This window comes from Coloeus monedula, assembly GCF_965178545.1.
Source record: "Coloeus monedula genome assembly, chromosome: 4".
In the NCBI taxonomy this organism is placed as follows: Eukaryota; Metazoa; Chordata; class Aves; order Passeriformes; family Corvidae; genus Coloeus; species Coloeus monedula.
Genome location: NC_138784.1, coordinates 62,138,908 through 62,157,992, shown reverse-complemented (window position 1 = coordinate 62,157,992; position 19,085 = coordinate 62,138,908). Strand labels below are relative to the sequence as shown.

At 41.9% G+C, this 19,085-nt stretch overlaps 1 protein-coding gene across 1 annotated transcript in view; it reads right to left on the bottom strand.

Moving 5' to 3' along the window:
- Positions 1-19,085, bottom strand: part of LAMB4 (laminin subunit beta 4) — a gene marked incomplete at its 3' end in the record, with an annotated part of 50,893 nt that overhangs the window by 28,712 nt on the left and 3,096 nt on the right. Inside the window, exons 2-15 of the mRNA XM_082279692.1 lie at positions 13,911-13,988; positions 12,930-12,963; positions 12,255-12,317; positions 10,884-11,041; positions 7,724-7,859; positions 6,057-6,130; positions 5,241-5,429; positions 5,026-5,089; positions 4,289-4,503; positions 3,119-3,239; positions 2,295-2,483; positions 1,506-1,685; positions 695-804; positions 152-231 (exon numbers count right to left, since the gene is read on the bottom strand). Coding sequence (XP_082135818.1) covers positions 152-231; positions 695-804; positions 1,506-1,685; positions 2,295-2,483; positions 3,119-3,239; positions 4,289-4,503; positions 5,026-5,089; positions 5,241-5,429; positions 6,057-6,130; positions 7,724-7,859; positions 10,884-11,041; positions 12,255-12,288 — 1,550 coding nt within the window. The 5' untranslated portion in view covers positions 12,289-12,317; positions 12,930-12,963; positions 13,911-13,988. The remainder of the gene's footprint in view (positions 1-151; positions 232-694; positions 805-1,505; positions 1,686-2,294; positions 2,484-3,118; positions 3,240-4,288; positions 4,504-5,025; positions 5,090-5,240; positions 5,430-6,056; positions 6,131-7,723; positions 7,860-10,883; positions 11,042-12,254; positions 12,318-12,929; positions 12,964-13,910; positions 13,989-19,085) is intronic.

Below are 19,085 nucleotides of genomic sequence, written 5' to 3'. Positions count from 1 at the left end.
CACCCAACTTTACACTGTTTGTATATGATGAAATTCCATCTACATTCTATTTTCCCATCTGCACTGTGACTGTATTAACCTAACCAGAAAATCTAGTGTAAGAGTTTATAAAAATTAAAACCAAGAAAGAACTTGAAGAACTTTAACTTACAAGTTATTCTGGGATCCACCAATATCACAGCCACATGGAGAACAGCCATACAAGCTGTTGCCAAGACCCCAGTATCCTACCTGGTACAAAAAGAAAGATTCTTTTATGGCAAATATTTAAGTATGTAAAGCAAAGCAAAACAAAACTCATTCTGCTGAATGAACAATGCTCTCCACCACTGTGCTTGGCCATGGGAGACTGGTTCTCTTACCAGATAGCAGGGGTGCTCAGCCACTGCAAGAGCCAGATATTTACCCACTTGTGCAAGCAAATAGCTCTGTAAACAGCAAAGATGGACCAGGGACGTAATTTTGCATTTCCTTTTCTTCCTGGGAGTGCTCTTTCCACTGCAATTTGATCGCATAAATGTTTGGGAGCAGTGAAAGAGAAGCAGACGTGTCAATGCAAAATGGGAGCATACAACTGTAAAATTATTTTTAATTTTGACTAATTGTTTACTTTTATGGCAAGGAAAAGGTGTGGGATGGGTGAGGAGACTTCCAAAATCACATGCAGAAGCAAAACCAAAAACTGAGTACATACAAGGCATTTTTCACAGTGTTGCCCTGTGGTGAACTTCTGGCAGAGGCACTCTCCCGTGGCAGGATCACAGATGGAGAAGGGCAAACTGCCCAAGGGATCACAGTTGCAGGCTGCAGGGACAGAAATGTGCAGTTACCTATGCAGGCCCCAGTGACAGCAGCAGGACTGGCATTTATGTTAGATGAGGCATCAGCATGACAGGCAGTCTCCACCCTCCACACAGACATTCTGCAAATGAACATGCCCTGGCACCCTCCAGCCCTCAGACTGCCCTTGGAAAATGAACAATTTCCTCAGTGGGTTCCTCTCTGGGGGGACCAGAGGCATTGGCAGAAGTCCTCTGCAGTGGTTTGCCAAGTGCTGTGTGCTGATATGCACTGCAGTCCTTGTGTGTGGCTGAGCACCTGGTATGGGCATAACGTGCTTACAAACCCACAGTGCACCTGGGCAGGAGTGGGATGTGTTTTTCAGCAAGTTTCTCTCAGAGGAATGGTTGGCTGGAAGTTCTCTTGGCAAGGCAGCAGGTCCTGTCATCTCAATCTCCCTTTTCAATTAAATTGCATATTTAATAACCCTTCTATTAATGACAGCCTGATCTGTTATATTATATTATGCATTCTGAAAGTGATTTTGCATTGTTTCAGTCTTGGATGCTGCGCCAGAAACCTTGAATTACATTGACATTAAATTACAGTAGGCAACTGGGTATTTTGTGACTCAATAGAGCATTAGTGTGTGGATCTGTGCATTCAACTACCTCCATGCCTTAAAAATGCTTTGGAAAGAGGACTAGAAGAAATGGTTTACGTACGCTGGCAGCCCAGGGGGTCGCTGCTGCTCAGCCCGTAGTAGTTTGCCCTGCACTTGTCACAGCGAGCGCCCTCCACATTTTCCTTGCAGGGGCACCGGCCCGCGACCGTCCCCAGCCTGGGATCCGTGTGGCTCTCGCACACGCCCTCGTGCAAGGTACCCTCGGGGTCACAGTTGCATGCTACAGGCAGGGTCAAGGAGACACATTAAAAAAGCTCGTCTAGATGTAAGCATGAAAATGCAATTACAGAGCTGCTGGTAATCTGCCCTTTGCTCCTTAAGGACTTTTCATGTCAATCAATTGCTACAATTAAATTACACTCAGAGTATTTTCTCCATCCTGTGTTAATAATGAATTTAGGTCATCTTTCAGAAGAAGAGCTTTCCTGTCTGAAAGACTATTTTTCTTGCATATAGCAGGTATCTAGCAAAAGTTATTTACTCCTCCCATCATTTTGCACCCTCTTCTGTAATCCCTGAAGGTCACAGAAGCAACATCACTACTGATATTCATATTTATATTGACATTGTTCAAGAAAGACAATAGCTCTGCTGGATTTCTAAGCTCAGTTTAGCAAGGAGTTGGAATATGCAGCTCTTTTTAGAATGCTGGTTCGAGGATATTGTCATGCAGTGACTTTGTAAAGCAGTTTGGATGTTACAGGTACAGTAACATTTTTACAACCATGTGGACATTTAAGCATGGGGATGGCTGTAGGGCTCAGAGCAAAGAGAACCATAACAACCCTGTTTTGAGTCATTTTTACAGAAGTTAAAAAGGGAAGCTTACGGAGGCACGCCTGAGGATCTGAGATGACTTTGAGTGGATCCTGGTAAAAGAAACGTTTGCACTTGTCACAGTGTTGCCCAGTGGTGTTGTCCTGACAGTCCTCACAAACGCCACCGCTGACCCCGCCGCTGGCCTGGTACACGGCCATGTCAAAGTGGCATCTGCTGGAGTGGCTGTTGCAGTTACAACCTGAAACCAAAACAAATGGGGTATTTCACACCATGCCAATATTGTGGTCTGGCTACCACTGCTGTCTACACTTAACACAGAGTTACTGGTTACTTGTATCATTTCAGTGCCCAGCAAGATTATTCCCAGGCCTTGTGTGTTACAAGTGGGAGAAAACATTGGAGTCTTAGGACAGAACTGTGTCCTAAACGTGGAAATGCAGGTGAGTGTGCCTGATATGCAGTGGGGAACACTGCTCTGCTGAAGAAAGCTCTAGCTGAATATTTATTACAGACCCTAATACATTATTTTCCTGTATACTACATTACTCGTTATTGTGGAAATAAGTAATTTAGCCTTGTCTAAATTCTTTTACTCACATGAAAAACTCTGTGCAAACCAATGAATGATCTTTTTTGCATTAGCTGCTTTTTCCTCTCCTTATTGTTTTTTTTCTCTGCGTGAAGAATAAGAACATGAAACAGCTCTTCCTCTTGTAGGATAACACAGCACCTATGGATGCAGCAATCTGTTTTTCTGGATGAGGCATGAAAAAGTCTCCCTCTCAGAAACCTGGCCATCCCATTATGAATTGAACTAGGATTGTGCTACACCCACCCCCGCTATTAAAAAGGAAAATAGCATGTTTGAGTTACGTTTGCAAGCATTATCTTGTGTCCCTTCAGCTGGCCTCCAGGGAACATCATTGTAGAAATCTTTACATCTTTCACAAGACAAACCTTCAGTGTTATGGTGGCAGATACATCTCCCATGGACCTGTAATGTGGTGAGAACAGAGAGAAGGTGAGGTGAGGTGAGGTGAGGTGAGGGGAGGGGAGAGGAGAGGAGAGGAGAGGAGAGGAGAGGAGAGGAGAGGAGAGGAGAGGAGAGGAGAGGAGAGGAGAGGAGAGGAGAGGAGAGGAGAGGAGAGGAGAGGAGAGGAGAGGAGAGGAGAGGAGAGGAGAGGAGAGGAGAGGAGAGGAGAGGAGAGGAGAGGAGAGGAGAGGAGAGGAGAGGAGAGGAGAGGAGAGGAGAGGAGAGGAGAGGAGAGGAGAGGAGAGGAGAGGAGAGGAGAGGAGAGATCTGCTCAAGGTATGTCAGCAAGATCAGGAAAATTTGAAGCTCTTTGGCTCCCTCAGCTGACATAATTTCCAATAATTTGAGTAAAAGATCTGGAGAATACCTGCAAACTTTAAGCAAATAGTTTTAAAGCCACTGAACAACATTTAGAAAAAAAGTATTTATAGAGATATCAAAGGAGACTTCAACATTTTAGAGTCTCTCTCTGTCTGCCTACATGTCTTCATATTGAGATACATGTTTTCCAGGAGAAAAAACTCTTGTTCCCAGAGGGAAAGAATTTGCAATCACATTCCTGAAATTTTTAATAATCCATTTTTCATGGGTTAGCTTTACATTATCAACTATTCTTTGTGCCAATGCCTCCTCTCCTGCTGCAGAGCCCCCAGGCCCAGCTGGAGTGTGGAATGCACCCAACAAGTGGCCATTCAAGTCTGCACATGCCATAGGCTACTTACTGCATTACATTTGAACCATTACAGCTCTGGTATTTTGCTGCTATTATCAACATGTCTTGCCCCAGTTGCTTTTGAAACACCACAGTAGTGCCAACAAAGACAGCTTCTGTGCATTCCAACCCAGGGTTTAAAAGAAGAGTCTGCATTGAAACATTTAACAACTAGCAGTTGCAAATGGTTAATCCAAAGATTATCAGAGATCTTCCTTCTGATCCCTCCCTCCATCTCTTCCTTCTCACAAAACACCAGAAGGGACTGCCCTTTTTGGAGACAGCATTAACGACGCACCATCCCAGACTGATGGAAAACATCTCCCCGCACGTTCTGCACAGAATCACACTGGCTGGCATGGCCATTGCAAAAGCAGCTGCCCCGCACAACCATCTCATAGATGGCATAATAGTACTTCTCAAGTGGATCACTGTGCCTCCTCCCAAGCAGAGCATCACCAAGGGTGTGGAGTTTAGTAAAATTGATCCTTAGGTTTGTCAGTGTAATGAGCTCTGGAAGGAAAGAAGAGAGATTAAGAGCCTGAGTTCAGTCTAAAATGAACAGTATGAAATTTTCAGCTTGAATCAGTCATCCAAAATTTTTCCATAGTGAAGAAAAAATGAAAAAAATCCAATATTGGCCAAGACCAGTAATGCCTACAGTGCCAGGGCAAGGACCGACTCCTGGCATACTGCTGCATAAGTGTTAGCATGTGGCTTCATATGGCTCTGCATTTTCCCAGCCACTTCATGGGTTCATGTGTACCTCTGGGACTGCTCTCAAAAAGCAGTGTGGATTGGGCCAGAAGGAAAGACAGTTTAGCTACTTGGATGAGGCTCCACAGAGCTTTGCCATTTGCCCCCAGGGCTAGAGAACAAGACTGGCCCGTTTCATTTATTAATACAATGTCTCCCTAAGATTTTTAGGTACCTAATTTTCAACATCACTGACTTACACCAGCTGGTGTACCTTTCAGTGTACAAAACAAACAATACCCACAAAGTACCTCTGGAGAAAACCTGTAGAGTCCATACCTTGGATATATGGCACATATGGATTTTCTATTTCAAAACTGGGATCCAAAGCTTTTAAAACAACCTGCAAAAAAAATCAATAAAGCTCTAGAGATGGGATGAGCAGCCACCAAAGGGATCAAAGGACAGGCCTCTGCCTTTAGCAGACACAGACAAGAGACCACCTTCAGCTCCACATATGATCTGAACTCCTACAAACAGACACTTGACAGTACCTCGCCTTCAGTGGAGGGCTCGATGTCTGAATATCTTGAATCACAGACAACATCTCCAACACTTTTTGCTGGACCAGAAGAGATGTTGGGAAAAGAAGCTGCACAATCATGTGCAAAATATCTAAACACTTTCCAGGTCTGACCAAAGTCGGTAGAGCGCTCAACCAGCATTGCTGCAGGCCGAAATGTCTGCAAGAAAAATTTCAAGAATTCCCTAAGAAGGCATTAATAAGACACCTCAGGGGTTGCTATATTCATATTCCTCTTTGGAGGATGCTAAAATTTTGTGTTTGAGAACTTAGAGGCTCGTTACAGGTACTGTGATAGTTACATGGTTCTCTGAAAAAGTTCATTAGAACCTCTCTCTAGCAAAAGGGAAGGGTAACATTTAATAATATAGATACAAGATTACTTTCTAAGTAAGGAAGTTTACCATAACAATATAGGAATTTCGTACAAAAAAAATTGTAATCATCTGGATCATAATAGATATGCATGAGCTGAACTAAATTGAAAGAACAACTGCAGTTCAGGTATGTTTTAATTTTTAGGGTTTAGTTTTGCTATGTATTTTTTCAGCTTTAATTCTTGGATTTATAGAAAATAGGACCAGAAGGCACATGAATAGGAAACTATTTGGTCTATCCTCGTCCCCTAAGGCAGGATCAACTATAATTTAACCGTACTTGACAGGTGTTTATCTAACCTGTTCTTACAAACCTCTAAAGATGGAGCTCTCATTGCCTCTCTAAGCAATTTATTCCTGTGGTTAAGTAATTAGTGTATATTACATAAAAGCTCTGGTAAAAGATGTACCTTAAAGGTCAGGATAAGATGGCTGAACTGGAATAAAGTTTCTAGGTCCAATCTAATGCTGACATGGTCAATGCCTGAAAAGAGAATGAAAATGAAGTGTACAATGCATACATTGAAGGGGTTGCTGAGACAGTTTTCCCATGGGGGATTTAAAGATGCCTTTTCCAGCAGAGCCACTAGACTCCTTAGGGCATCCCCTGTGCACAAACCCGTGCAGCTGGACCGCTCTCTCCGGGGCAGTATGATATGCTGCCTTCCTGGCACTGTCACCAGCAATGCTGCATGTCACTGAGACTGCAGGAGGTGGCTGAAGGTCCCGCTCATGCAATTTGGACTGTAAATGATGGTCATGGTAGGGTTGTGGGTTTGTGTGTTTCTATATCCAGTTAGGTTTATTTTTTTTAATCCATTCAAATAATTTACTTATCTCTAAGAAAGAAAAAGAAAGAAAAATAAAAATGGTGTGTTTTCTTCATGCTAAACAGAACTGTTAAACCGTTCTATACTCCCAGATGTGAAATTTGTCATGAGCAGAGCTACTGTACCAGGCATCTTCCAAAACTGCAACAAATATGGAAGAAAACTCCACAAGTCACACATTCTCTGTAGAGGTTGCAGGAGCTTAGCCAATATCCCCGTTTTTCACATCTGCATGCACCATCCCAGGATTCCTGCTGACTAGGCTGTGCATGAGACCTCATCCCAGAAGACAGGGAGAATAAGGAAAACTCCTCTCACAGCTGGCCCACAGCTTTATTGGCAGTGGTGTCCAAAGCTGGTGAACAGATCCTTGCTAAACTCCATGAAAAACAAGGCTTATGGATTTTCAGTTGGATACTAAAATAGGGTTAACATATCATCTTATTTTTCTATACCTTAATTTCCAACCAGGCAAATGTTTCTTACATAATTATTGTATGTCAGATAAAACAGAGTAAATGTTACTCCTCCTAGCATATCTTCCTAGAGGAGCTGTAAGGATAGTATCTTCGTCAATTCTGGGATTGCATACATCCTCAGCAATTTGCAGAGGACGCCAAGCTTAGTGGTGCAGTTGACATGTGAAGGATCAGTGACCATCTAGAGGGACCTGGAAAAGCTCAAGATGTAGGCCCATGGGAGTCTGATGAGATTTGTCGAGGCCAAGTGCAAGGTGCTGCACCTGGGTTAGGACAACCCTCAGTATCAATACAAGCTGGCGGATGAACGGATCAAGAACAGCCTTGCAGAAAAGGAACTTGGGGTATCAGAACAAGGGAGCTGATAGCCAGGCTTTATTTAATTTTTTCTTAAACTATTAGTGCTTTAAAATACTTTTTTTTAATGGGTACACACTGTCTTTACATCACATCTGTAGGCAACTGTATCTTTGCGCCAAATGACGATTCCCTGACAGGCAGACACACTGTTCAAAATACATGGCCTCTATGTATAACCCAGCATTGCCACAGGTCCTCTGGCCAGCTTAAAACTTGTCCACAGAAAAACAGACTTTCTGAATCCTATATTGCTATACACAAATGGGTTTAAATCACTCAGTATTACTAAATCAAAGAAACAGATGTGGTTTTGTTTCATCTCTTCATGAAGGCAACTTCATGGAAGCCAATTACATAAAGAAATCTCACACTAACATTTTGCAGTAATATTTTCTCTAAGAAACGTACCATTTTCTGACTGCCACCACTTCCTTTTCCTTTCGGGCTCAAACGTTGTGATAACATTTTCAACCATGTGACTGTTGTGCTGGGTATAGGGATTATATGGGTATCTGGAATCACAGAGAAAGCACTTCTCCTCAGCCTAGAAAACAAAATGAGCAGAATAAAAGCTTAATTTGGTTTCTTCACTAAAAATCAGGTAGACGTAAATATATTTATGCCATTGCAAGACTTGAACCTGTCTTGTTGCTTTGGGTGCCTGTGCTTTTAATCACTCAGGCTGTTCATATACAAGCCCAAGAAAAACATCATATGCACAAAGCATGAACATAGTAAGTGTTGGTGATGATCTGCCCCAGGTACTTTATAAAAATTACACTTTTTCAGTTGTGGAGAAGGGACCTCAGCAAGACCAGGTACAAGGTAAGTAGCTGGTTTGGGCTGACACCACCACCCTGACCACTGTCAGTGTCTTTTGAAGCTTAGGGAAACTGGGAAAGTTTAAAACCAATGCAAAGGAGGAAAATTAGGATATCAATAGGAAAAAAGGGTCTTGTTTGAAAATGTTACAAGCAGAAGATGAAGGCAGTAATGATTAACCAGTATCTCATGAATGAGAGGCTTTGATAAGTGAGGGCAAGGAGCTCCTATTTAAGGTAACAAGACAGGGATTGAGTGAGAGACTAAGAAGAGGTGACAAGTTTACATGCTGGGCTGGGAGATGACTTGTGCTGAGCCAAGTGGACAGCCCAAGCAGCCATCACAGCCAGCAGAGTTTTCATCACAGCCAGGGAAGTTTTCAGCAGGGTGGGCAGGGGTGGATGCACTGCACAGACTGACTCCAGGAGATTTGGGCAGAGCCTGAGTGTGAGGATGCAGGAATAAGCCACAGCAGAAGGTGATGCCCCATCTGCGTGCCTGGCTGGCAGGGACAGTGGTAGGAGGAAGAGGGGATGCAGCACCCCAGAGGGAGGTGAAGGAGGAGGCATGCGTTCAGGGCCCATGGCTGGAGGCTGGAAATGACCCAGAAGGAGACGGGTGGAGAGGCACCCCACTTGGCACACTCAGGATCCACAGAGAATAATCAGGAATGATTTTAACATCTTTGCATTATGAAACCACCTGGGAATTATTCACATTTAAATAAATGATGAGATATAGATTTACAGGTATGGTATAATTATGTACTATATTCAGTCATTCTATACTACACTGGACAAGTGTATGAATGCACATTTTAGAAGATGAGAGAGAGTACAAAAAATACTCTGTAATGTCATTTCACAAAGCTCTGGTAAGGAGAGCTCAGATTGTTGAAGCAGTTGGCAGGACTGCGCACACTCACTCTGGTTTATACAGACATACAATATGACACTGGGGCAACTTATGTCTAAGGCTGCTCCATAAAAATCTGCTTCAAAGGACAAGCACGTGCATCTCCATGTCTGGCAGATCCCATTTGACTCTGAATTGTGCAGTTTTATACTCTCTTCAACCCTGAGTGCCCTGTCTTTTCCTTTCAAAACATGTGTAAGTAGTAAATCCAATTATTGAGCTAAAACCCACTTACCTACATTTTAAAAACAGTAAGACATATTAAAGACTGAAAATTATTTGCAGTGCTTCTTTCCAAACACAAAGCAGTTGAATTCTACATTTTTCCCATCTGAATCCCAGCTAAATCCCAGCTCTTGGTAGCTTGCCACATCGACTAATACCCACTTTCATGAGTAAGGTTTGCTCTTATCATGAAGCCTGACACAGGTCATCAGGAGGGGAACTGGGGGAGGAAGAACTTTGCTTTACAGGATGCAAGACGCAAAGCTTCCTGGCCTGCCTCCAGCAAAGCATTCAAAATGTGCTGGTGAGATAGTGAATTGCAAGTGAAGTGGGACTCTGATGCACTGTAGGTGACAACACATTTAAGGCAAACTGACAGAACAGAACACATTGCCAGAGTGTGTCTCTCTCTTGAACTCTGCAAAGCAGCAGAGTTTGTAGTTTTCACCCTCTTCAGGAGAGAGCCACCACGGGTCAAGATATGTTGAAGCAGCATTAAATCACAGGGATTATTGAGGAACAGCTGCTCCTTTTCATGAGTCTGTATTTATATAATTCAAAAGATAAGTACAGGCAAGTGAAAATACTAATTTTCTATTGCTCTTTGATCTCCTCCTAAAAAGCAAGAATAAAAGGCAACCATCCAGCTTTAGGGCCAGAAAGATGATTCAAGCTATTTCAGCAAAGGAAAGAGTGATATACATTTTGCAGAAAACTGTGGATACAATGTGCAACTTGGAGCAGTGTTTGGTTCCATGTCCATACTTTACTTTGCAAATGTGTCACAACATTAAGCTAGAAGGTCATAAACTGTAATTATTTTCAATTGTTATAAATTAAGCTGTATTTTAACTTCCTCTTCAGCCTAAGCTGTTATTTAGTGAAAATATTTCTATTTGTGACAATTTATTAGCTCAGTGGGGCAAAGTCCTCCAGGATGTGCAACAGAGGAATCCTCATTTCTGCACACCTTCCATATATCCAGTGGTTCCCCCTCATTACTGCAGCCAGGGAGTGAGAGGCATCCCTCTGATCAGCCACATTGTGAATCTGCTGACCCACTCACATGGCCAAAGACTGGACCACAGCATTAGTTCTTCCCTTTTCAGAGGCAGCTTTCTGCTTTCAGCAACGTTGGCCTCATTTCAGATCAAAAGAGAGGAGAGGGTATGGTGTGAATCTCTTAACAGGTTGCCTCAGGTCTCAACACCATACGGACACATCCTCTGGAGAAGGTCCTGCAGCCTGTGGGAGCTCACTACCCTTGCACTCACACATACAGACCATGGGCTTCAGCTCTGGGGCATGTGTGGGAAGAGCACTTGCAGAACAAAGCTCCTTCAGAAATCCCTGTGCTCAATCCCTGTGCATCTCAGGGATGTTTCTCCCCCTTGAGAAGATACACATCACTGTGGAGGCTGTTCGCTGCCAAACCCTCCATATGTGCTGCAGTGAGGCACAGCCTTCCACCAGACTTAATGTCACACTGTCTGATGATTATTCAGAAAACTCCCACAGGAACTTCCTAGTCTGGGCAAACTCCCTGTACAGATGAGAATATGGTTAGTAAGAATTCAGTTTATTTAAAAAGAAAGAGCAAACCAACCTCTAGGTAGCCTATAATGCAGTACTTCTGAGGGCTATTCATCCCACAGGTTGATGAGGCTGTCAGTTGCTTGCTGCGACCCCGGAGAAGGTCCCCAAGGGCTGGGTGGCAGGACCCAGCATCACAGTCATGCTGTGCATGCTGGCATCTTATCAGCACTGAGCATAAAAGAAGATCAAAGAAAGATTTAATTGTTTTGTATAGCCAGCAGTATTCTCCAGACAAAATCAGTTAAATCCCAACACACACAGAAAACTCAATTATCCTTTGCCTGTACTCCTTTTGCTCTTAGGTATACATTTTTTTAAGAACTTCAGTAATGAACCCACCCACTGCAAAATAATCATAAAAAATACAGATAGCATATTGAAAATCCATGCTAAAACTTAAATTTTCAACATATTATTTCTCAGTAAAAATGCCAATCTGCCACAAGCAATAATTTATTATGCTTCTCACCCTGACATACCCATTGCTAGCATTCCTACAAAAGAATAGTGAGCATTTCAATTGACTCCGTGAGCAGAGCCAGATTTGAATGAATTCTGCTTATTTCTGTTGATATCCAAGTCATAACGGTGGAAATGAGACCAGGATTGACATCAGGGGTCCCTCAGATTTTCTGTTAATTTGCAATGAATCCCTAGTTCACTGTCAGAACCCTCTCAGACCCCATGGAATGGTCATTAATAAATAAACAGAATAATTATGAATTTTCTAAATAATTGCAGGATTTTTTGTTTGTTTTGCCTGAAACAACTTTCAGTATCTTCCCCATTATATTAAGACTTCCCTTACAGGGCTTGTCCTTTTAAACAAGTTCTGTCCTGAAATTCTGAAAAGGAATGGGTACCTCGGAGGCTTTATCTGTTCAGCTTTACTTGGCTCAACTTGTTAGAAAAGGTGCAGTTAAAAAACCTCAACAATTGATACATCAAGATCCCACAGAATACTTGAAATGCAACTACAACAGCAAAAATACAGCATTTTATAGCCAGATTTCAGTCTATGGCTCAGGCTGTAATTTAGATGATGAGGGACACTTGACTCTAGGTGTAAAGCAATGCCTCTGTTTAGTTAGCCTGCTCTTTTTAGTTATACAAATCCATGCTCATTATTCATTAGCAGATGTTGATTGTCCCTCTCAGGACCTGAATCAGACTCAATTACTACATGTATGTCTTCTTTGTACTTAAAGGTCTCATATCACTTGTGGGTCCCTGGCAGGAGAGCAGGGAATAAGGATTCACTGTCACATGTTTCTCAATAGCATTTACTTAAAAGAAGCACTTTAACAAAATCTTGGAGAGATATGTAAATCACATGATAATATTTCAAAATTGGCTGAGTAACTGTAGCATCTGTACTTACTGAGGTGTAACAGGATGGCCAGCCCCAGCCTCATGCCTCCCCATCAAACTCTGACTGGTACTGCTGCAAGAGAAGAACTGCTCTGTCACTTGGTGCTCTCCCTCATCAGGGCACCCCTTGCACACAGCTGTACCGTGAGCCAGCCTTTAGTAAAGTGACAGAGATGTAATAAAAATATAATGACTGAAAGGAAACTCTGGCTTTGATTTAGTTCTAGAAAAAAAAATCCCTCATGATGAAAATTTCAGCACTGAAACTGGGATGAAAGCAGAGGAACACTTCACAAAGGCTTTCAGAGACGACTGAAAACATATTCACACTTAGTGTAAAATATAACCAGAATGCTATCAGCTAAAATATTGTAGTATTCAAATACAAGCAACTTAATTCTAAGTGGATTCAGCGGGGCCGCTTGCAGAGATCTAGCTCTTTCTTTGGAGGTTCTTGTTTCTTTTCATTAACTTAAAACATAGCCAGAAGTCCTAATGAAGACACCACTGAGAAATGCCTGATGTCAGGTGCTATGAATTTTGTCAGAGATAAGATATAAGTGCATCTTAAAGTGTAGTGAAGAAAGTCAGGTAATGTAAGTATCAAAGCAAAAGACTCATACAGGAGAACCTCAGCATGAGTCCAAGAGAGGTTCATTGTGGCATCTTTCGTCTTCCTACTTACCTGGAAGAAAGTGAGACTTGCCAGCACAAAACTTCTGTTGGAAAAACAAAAGGCAGCCATGGGTATAAAAGATGACCCAGCATCCTGCCACCAAGTAGAACTCCCAAACCAAACTCAGCCCCATCTTTTCATCTTCCACCTCTTTCTCCACCTGTAGGAACCACTGAGGCTGGTGTGCCCTGAAGCAGTTCCAGCTGCTGGGGCATCCCTGTATGAGCATGCCCCAAGTGCCGCTTCCCAGCTCTGTTGTTGTTTCTCACCTTCATACAGCCATCACTGTACTGAGTGAGCTAAAATGAAATATGTCCCCAGAATAGTGGGAACATAAACAAAAGCACTTCAGATGCTACAGGGTCCACATGGGCTTGGTGCACACAGCTCTCTACAGCACATGACACAACAGCTGTACCTAGATGAGTACTTTAGCAACCACAGGCAGGGAAAGCTAGCAAGGGTCACCAGGCTTTCATGCTGCTGCAGCTACTCTCACCTCCCACAACCACAGAGAGCCTGGCATGTGACAGGAAGATGATGCTGGTGAGCAGCCATGCAGCTGTGCCTGGCTCCCTGGCTACAGAGAAACCTGGCCACAGATCCACTGTCTGAGGCAAAATTGAGCAAATATTTACCTCCTGTGTTGGACTTTAAATTTTATACTCTGTCAGAATAATGGACAGACTCTCAGATGATTTAAGCTGCAACCACTGCGACAGCACTGTAGTGAAATACAGGTATCCACGGTGAGCGATCTTGGCAGGTACACATTCCAATTCCTACCCTAACACTGTGACATTCAATACCAGTGATATTCTCTAAACCTGACTCCCTTTAACAGAGAAACAAGGACCAGAAAAATCCCAACATACTTTAGTTCCATGCTTAACAGCAAAATTAAATATTGAAGAGGTCTTACCTGGGTTCCAGGCAGCCAAGTGTTGCAGATGGGAATGAGCTGAGTGAGGGAAGCAAGCAAAGGCATACCTGTGCACTTCAGCTGGAGAAGACAGCACATCCCCCGAGGCACCAAGGTGTAGGTGAGAATGGGACCCAGCCTGCAACCTGTCAAAAGCTTGATTTGTGAACTCTTTCTGCTTCTGGCATCGGCAAATATATTCATTGAAAGACAATTGTGACAGGTTAAGTTCACGGCAGAAAAAGTTCATGCAACTGAAAACAGGAGGCTGAGATTCTTAAAGTGCTGGCAAACAACACCTTGACTGTTGTTTAATTAAACATCTGTTCAGTTGGTCTTGTTTGAAACCAATCATCAAAGTCTTTATAGCTACTTAACATCAGAAGTCTAGTGGCACTGGATTATCTGAGCATGGGTTAAAAAGGATGACTCCTCACAGCAGGAGTGTGAATGGTCTGGGAGGGCTGATTTGGGGTTCTGAGGTTACTGTAAACATGCTTGCCAAACAGCTCTGATTGCACTTGTGTGGACATATTGAGCCAACTTTGAAATAGTTCAAACTCTGGATCATCACTGTGAGCACTAGGTTTTTCTCAATTTAAAGCTAAAGACAACATGGCAACTTGAGTCAGAGCTTTGCATTTCAGCACAAGTTTTACCTGTGACTGTCCCCGGCAGCAAGCACGGAGCAGGGATTGATCTGTGGGATACAGGGTAGTCACAGGCAACATGGTGATGGAGCAGCTCTGAAATGGTGTTCACCAGCTCATGTGCAGAACTGGCCACTGTTTTCTGGTGTCTTTATTGAAACCTGTGGCACTATGATTCCAGTTTTCAGAATGGCAGGTTGTCTTGATATACAATTTTAGAGGTGATATATTTGTTATCTTTTCTCCTCTGACTGTAAAGCTTAATTCATGATAGTCTGTCAAGTATCATCACACATCCTTAAAGAGAAGGTTATCTATATGAGCAAAACATGTTTTATAAATTAAACACTGCCTTTTCTTTTGGTACTTCCTATTCTTTGGAAAAAAAGCAAGGAGTGTGTTCTTTAATCCTATTGCAATGCTCAGTACTAAGTGTCCTCTGCCATTATTATGACTTAACTCTAGCAGCAATAATTCTTAGATTTTTCTAAATTGTCGTCCTCAAATGCATGTGGAAATTACTTGTTAGAGACTTTTTTTCAGGCTGATTTAATCTGCATTTGGTTTGCACTCATGCATGGTTATTGTACAGGTGGTTTATACTTAGTGAGTTTCGGTATTAGGAAAAAGATGAAATGATATATTAAGATATTAATTTTACTTTTTATATGCAAGCAGTATGTCAGATGTTGCCTGAAAGACATATAACTGAAGAAAGTATTATTATTATGATGCTACTAAATTATAAAATGGTTGACGTTTTATTAGCATATATCGTGGGGAATTCAGATTTTGCTACAGAGAAGTTATGTGAGAAGTAAATATCAAGGAAGATTTATTTGCAGAATATAGGCAGTCCTGTGTTCTAATTTATGTAGGACCCCAAGCAAGAAGGAGGTTTTAAACTGCTTGAGGCAGGGATTAAGAAACTTCTTTCTTGCTTCTTTAATCTCTGCACTGGTAAAGGATCTGGATTTATAATGCATCACTCGTCCCATGCTGGCTGGAGGGTAGATAGCACTGGTGTGTGATTTTTCAAGTCATCACAGGTCCAAGGGTTGTCATTTCTTAGGCCCAAGGCATATTCTCAATACAAAGGATGGGAATTGCTAGCACTGCAGCATAAATTCCCTTCACAGACACCAACTAGCAGTGAGGGAAGGGGCAGGAGCAGAGCCACCACTTTAAATTTTCAATAAGAAATAAAACTATTTGAGCCTAGGATTAGTCTTGCCATGTGAAAAGGAAGTATTTAATCCGACAAATCACTTGGGCTTCTTTGCATCAGTAGAGGAACTCTACAGAGTCCATCCCACCACCTTCTTTAGACACTTACCTTAAGTGGATAAATCCCCTTTTGGAGGTATCTGCTGCTTTCCTTTGGTTATGGGCAGCCCAGGTCCTTAGTTTAGGACAGATGCCTGTATTTTAAGCAACTACAATATACTGAGATGAATCCCTTCCATGGCCAAAATCTTAAAATCCAATGGTCTGGAAATCAAAATGATCTTGCTACATTTCTTTCTCTTCCCTCTTTTATTTCTGCTGTCGTTTCTCCAAGTGTATCTTATGCTTAAAGTGCAATTTCTCAAAGGCAAAGACTGTGTTTTTTGTGTTTTTACATATTGGGAGAATGTAGCACTGAATAATAAAACCAGAATGAATTGTAAGTTTACAATCAGATAAGAGAAGTATTTTTTTTTAAATAAATCTGATCAGGAGAGAGCTAAGGACAGCAGAGGCATACACTAAAGAGCTCAGGTGTGATGGGAGAGGAAGGCTACCCTAACCCCTCAGCCTCCTCGTCTCCACATCTCACTGGCTGGCTGCTTCTCCATATTGTGCACCCTGGAGGAAACAGCTACTTTTAAACATCTATTTAATGGTCATTTTTAAAGAACTTTTCCACAATTCAAAAGGATGTCAAGTCTGTTTATAATTTATGAGAAGTTTCTTCATTTTCTTACAGTCACAGCACCCCACAGAGCCCTTCACATTTTGTGTGCAAGTTTGAAGTCTTTGATTTTTCCACCACAAACAAGAAATGCAGCTTCAACTTGAATATTATCTCCCTGGCAGGCACAGTGTTGCTGATAGCAGTAATCAACACTAAAGACTGTCCTGGTTTCAGCCAGGACAGGTTAATTTTTTGCAGTAGCTGGGAAGGGACATGGCCAGGACCCTGATATTATTTGATAACAACTCAGGTCATTGCCAGGCACAGGAGGGGGGACTCTCTTTCCTTCCAGTGGAGTAAAGGTGGCAGGGGGAAGCCATCCAGCACTGTTTATTTCTCAAGGGATCTGTGGTGAGCATTTTTGCAGGTGAATCACTACCTCTTTGGTACACCTCTGTTATTAATATTGTTGCTGTTACTGTTCATTTTCTTATCTCATTGCTGTTTCAAGTAAATTGTTCTTATCTCAGCCTGTGAGCCTTGCCTTTTGTATCTCCAACTGGAGGGGTGGGGAAGGGGAAGCAGCACTGTGGTTTTAGCAGGAGTACTAAACTGCAGAATAACATTCCTGAAGCACAACAAAGAAAAAGATGGTGTATTTCTTTTAAAATACCTGTATGATTTTAAAAGTGCTAGTCAAACGATCTCTATTAAAGATACAATGTTTCATTGTATTTCCTATGGTCCTGCCACTTCCTTGCTGGTAGTAGGACTGGGAGGATGAGAAACCTGTCACATACCTTGTTGCAGTCTCATGCTAAGTTTACTCAGTAAGTTCATGCAGTACAACAGGAAAACTTTTTCTAGGAACCTTCTCACATCAATAAACAAGGGCTTCAAATTTTGAATTTTTCATTGCTTTGCTGGCCTGTTAATCAGAAATAGTTATTCTCCCTAAATTTAAGAGAAAAAAGTGGATTATTGCATATGAAAGCATAGCAGAGAGGACTAGAAAGAAAAAAGAAAAGGAATATGCTATTCCAACATAAAATATGAAGCTTCTCACAGGAAAGCTTTTTGCACCACAGTATCTGTTAATAGGGCATAACAGTGTTCTTACTCTGCTAATGGTCTCTGTACTGCTGAAAATGCTAAGAAAATATTGTCCTATTTTTACTCGTCCAAATTTGTGGACCTGTCCTGTTTTATGTCCCTATTATTAGATTTTCCATACATGTCAGCCTAAATTATCCTAAGTATTTTTCTCTAGGTTAAAGTAAATTCTTCTGCAAATGTTAAATTGGTGTTGTTTAGAAATTATCTTAAGCTCAGAAAAACTCTCTGGCCCCTGGCCCACTGGCTTAGAAACACTTTCTTACCAATGCAGAAACGTTTCATACTATGGTCTGTTTGGGAACTCAGATATATGTTTCGGGGGTTTTATTGGGGGGGATGAATCAAAAAATCAGAAGCCAAGAGACCACAATTTAAAAACTAATATAAGGGAAAACAGTCAATTCTACAAGCTTCCCCAAAAAACTAGGAAACTGAGATCATCAGGTAGAGAACCTGACAGACAGAAGGATGACAGCTTCAGTTTGAGAAGTGCAAACAGAGAGATCATGTCCACTGGAAGACAACAGCAGCGACAGCAGCAGCAAGAGCATCCACTGCAGAGCTACCAGAGCTCAGTGGTTAGAGAGTTACCATGGGAGCCACTGACTCAGGTCCTTCAGTCAGAAGCATAGAGTGAAATCAGTTTTTGCACCTTCCTAGGAAGCACCTGAACTACTGGTCTCTGAAATGAAAGAAATCTGCCCTCATAGTTTCTCCTTATTTTTTTTACAAGGACTTCAAATTTAAATATTTTATTTTAGATCGACATGGAATAAAATAATTTTGGTTCATTTAAGTTCATTTGGGTTAGTAAAAGTGAGATGGACTGAAATCACTTTTCTTTCTTTTTACTTCATTGGCTGGAAGAAATGGTTTCTTTCTCATTTAATTGGAAAAATAAAAGTAGCACAAATCACTTGAAGTCAGAAAAAGCATATTTAGACCAAAATGAATAAATCTTCAGAAAGATGCAGAAGTTTCAGAAAGATCTGTCTGCATGGAGAAATAACTGATAGACCTGAAGTTACCAATACCTGTGACAGGCCTGGTGTCTGGCTGTGCACCACTACAGCATCCTTACACAGCCCTTCTCCTGTGGTCACCCATGGGATCCCTGGTTGCAGAAGACAGTGAGAACAGAGCAGACAGGAGTCAGATGACCCTGAGCTCTTAGCAATATAAACAGCTAAACTGACATTTTGGAGATTCTTCATTTTCAGTCCCAAATGAACTTTATTACAAAGGCTTCTGGATGGATCACTTGGTGGGAGTATGGTGCTAATAATGCCAAGGTTGTGGGTTCAATCCCCATATGGTCCATCCACTTAAAAGTTGGACTTGATGATCCTTCTGGGTCCCTTCCAACTCAGACTGTTCTGAGATTCTGTGAACTCTACTGACATATGCATGCTAATTACCTAAAAACGTGCCAGAATGATGGCTGGCTGACTATCAGATGTTTAGTTTTAACTGTGTCTATCCTGTAGCATCCAGAATCTGTATAAACACAGGAAGCTTCACACAAAAGTCACACATAAGTGAGGAGAATAATTAGATTTTGTCATGGACCCTAATGATAT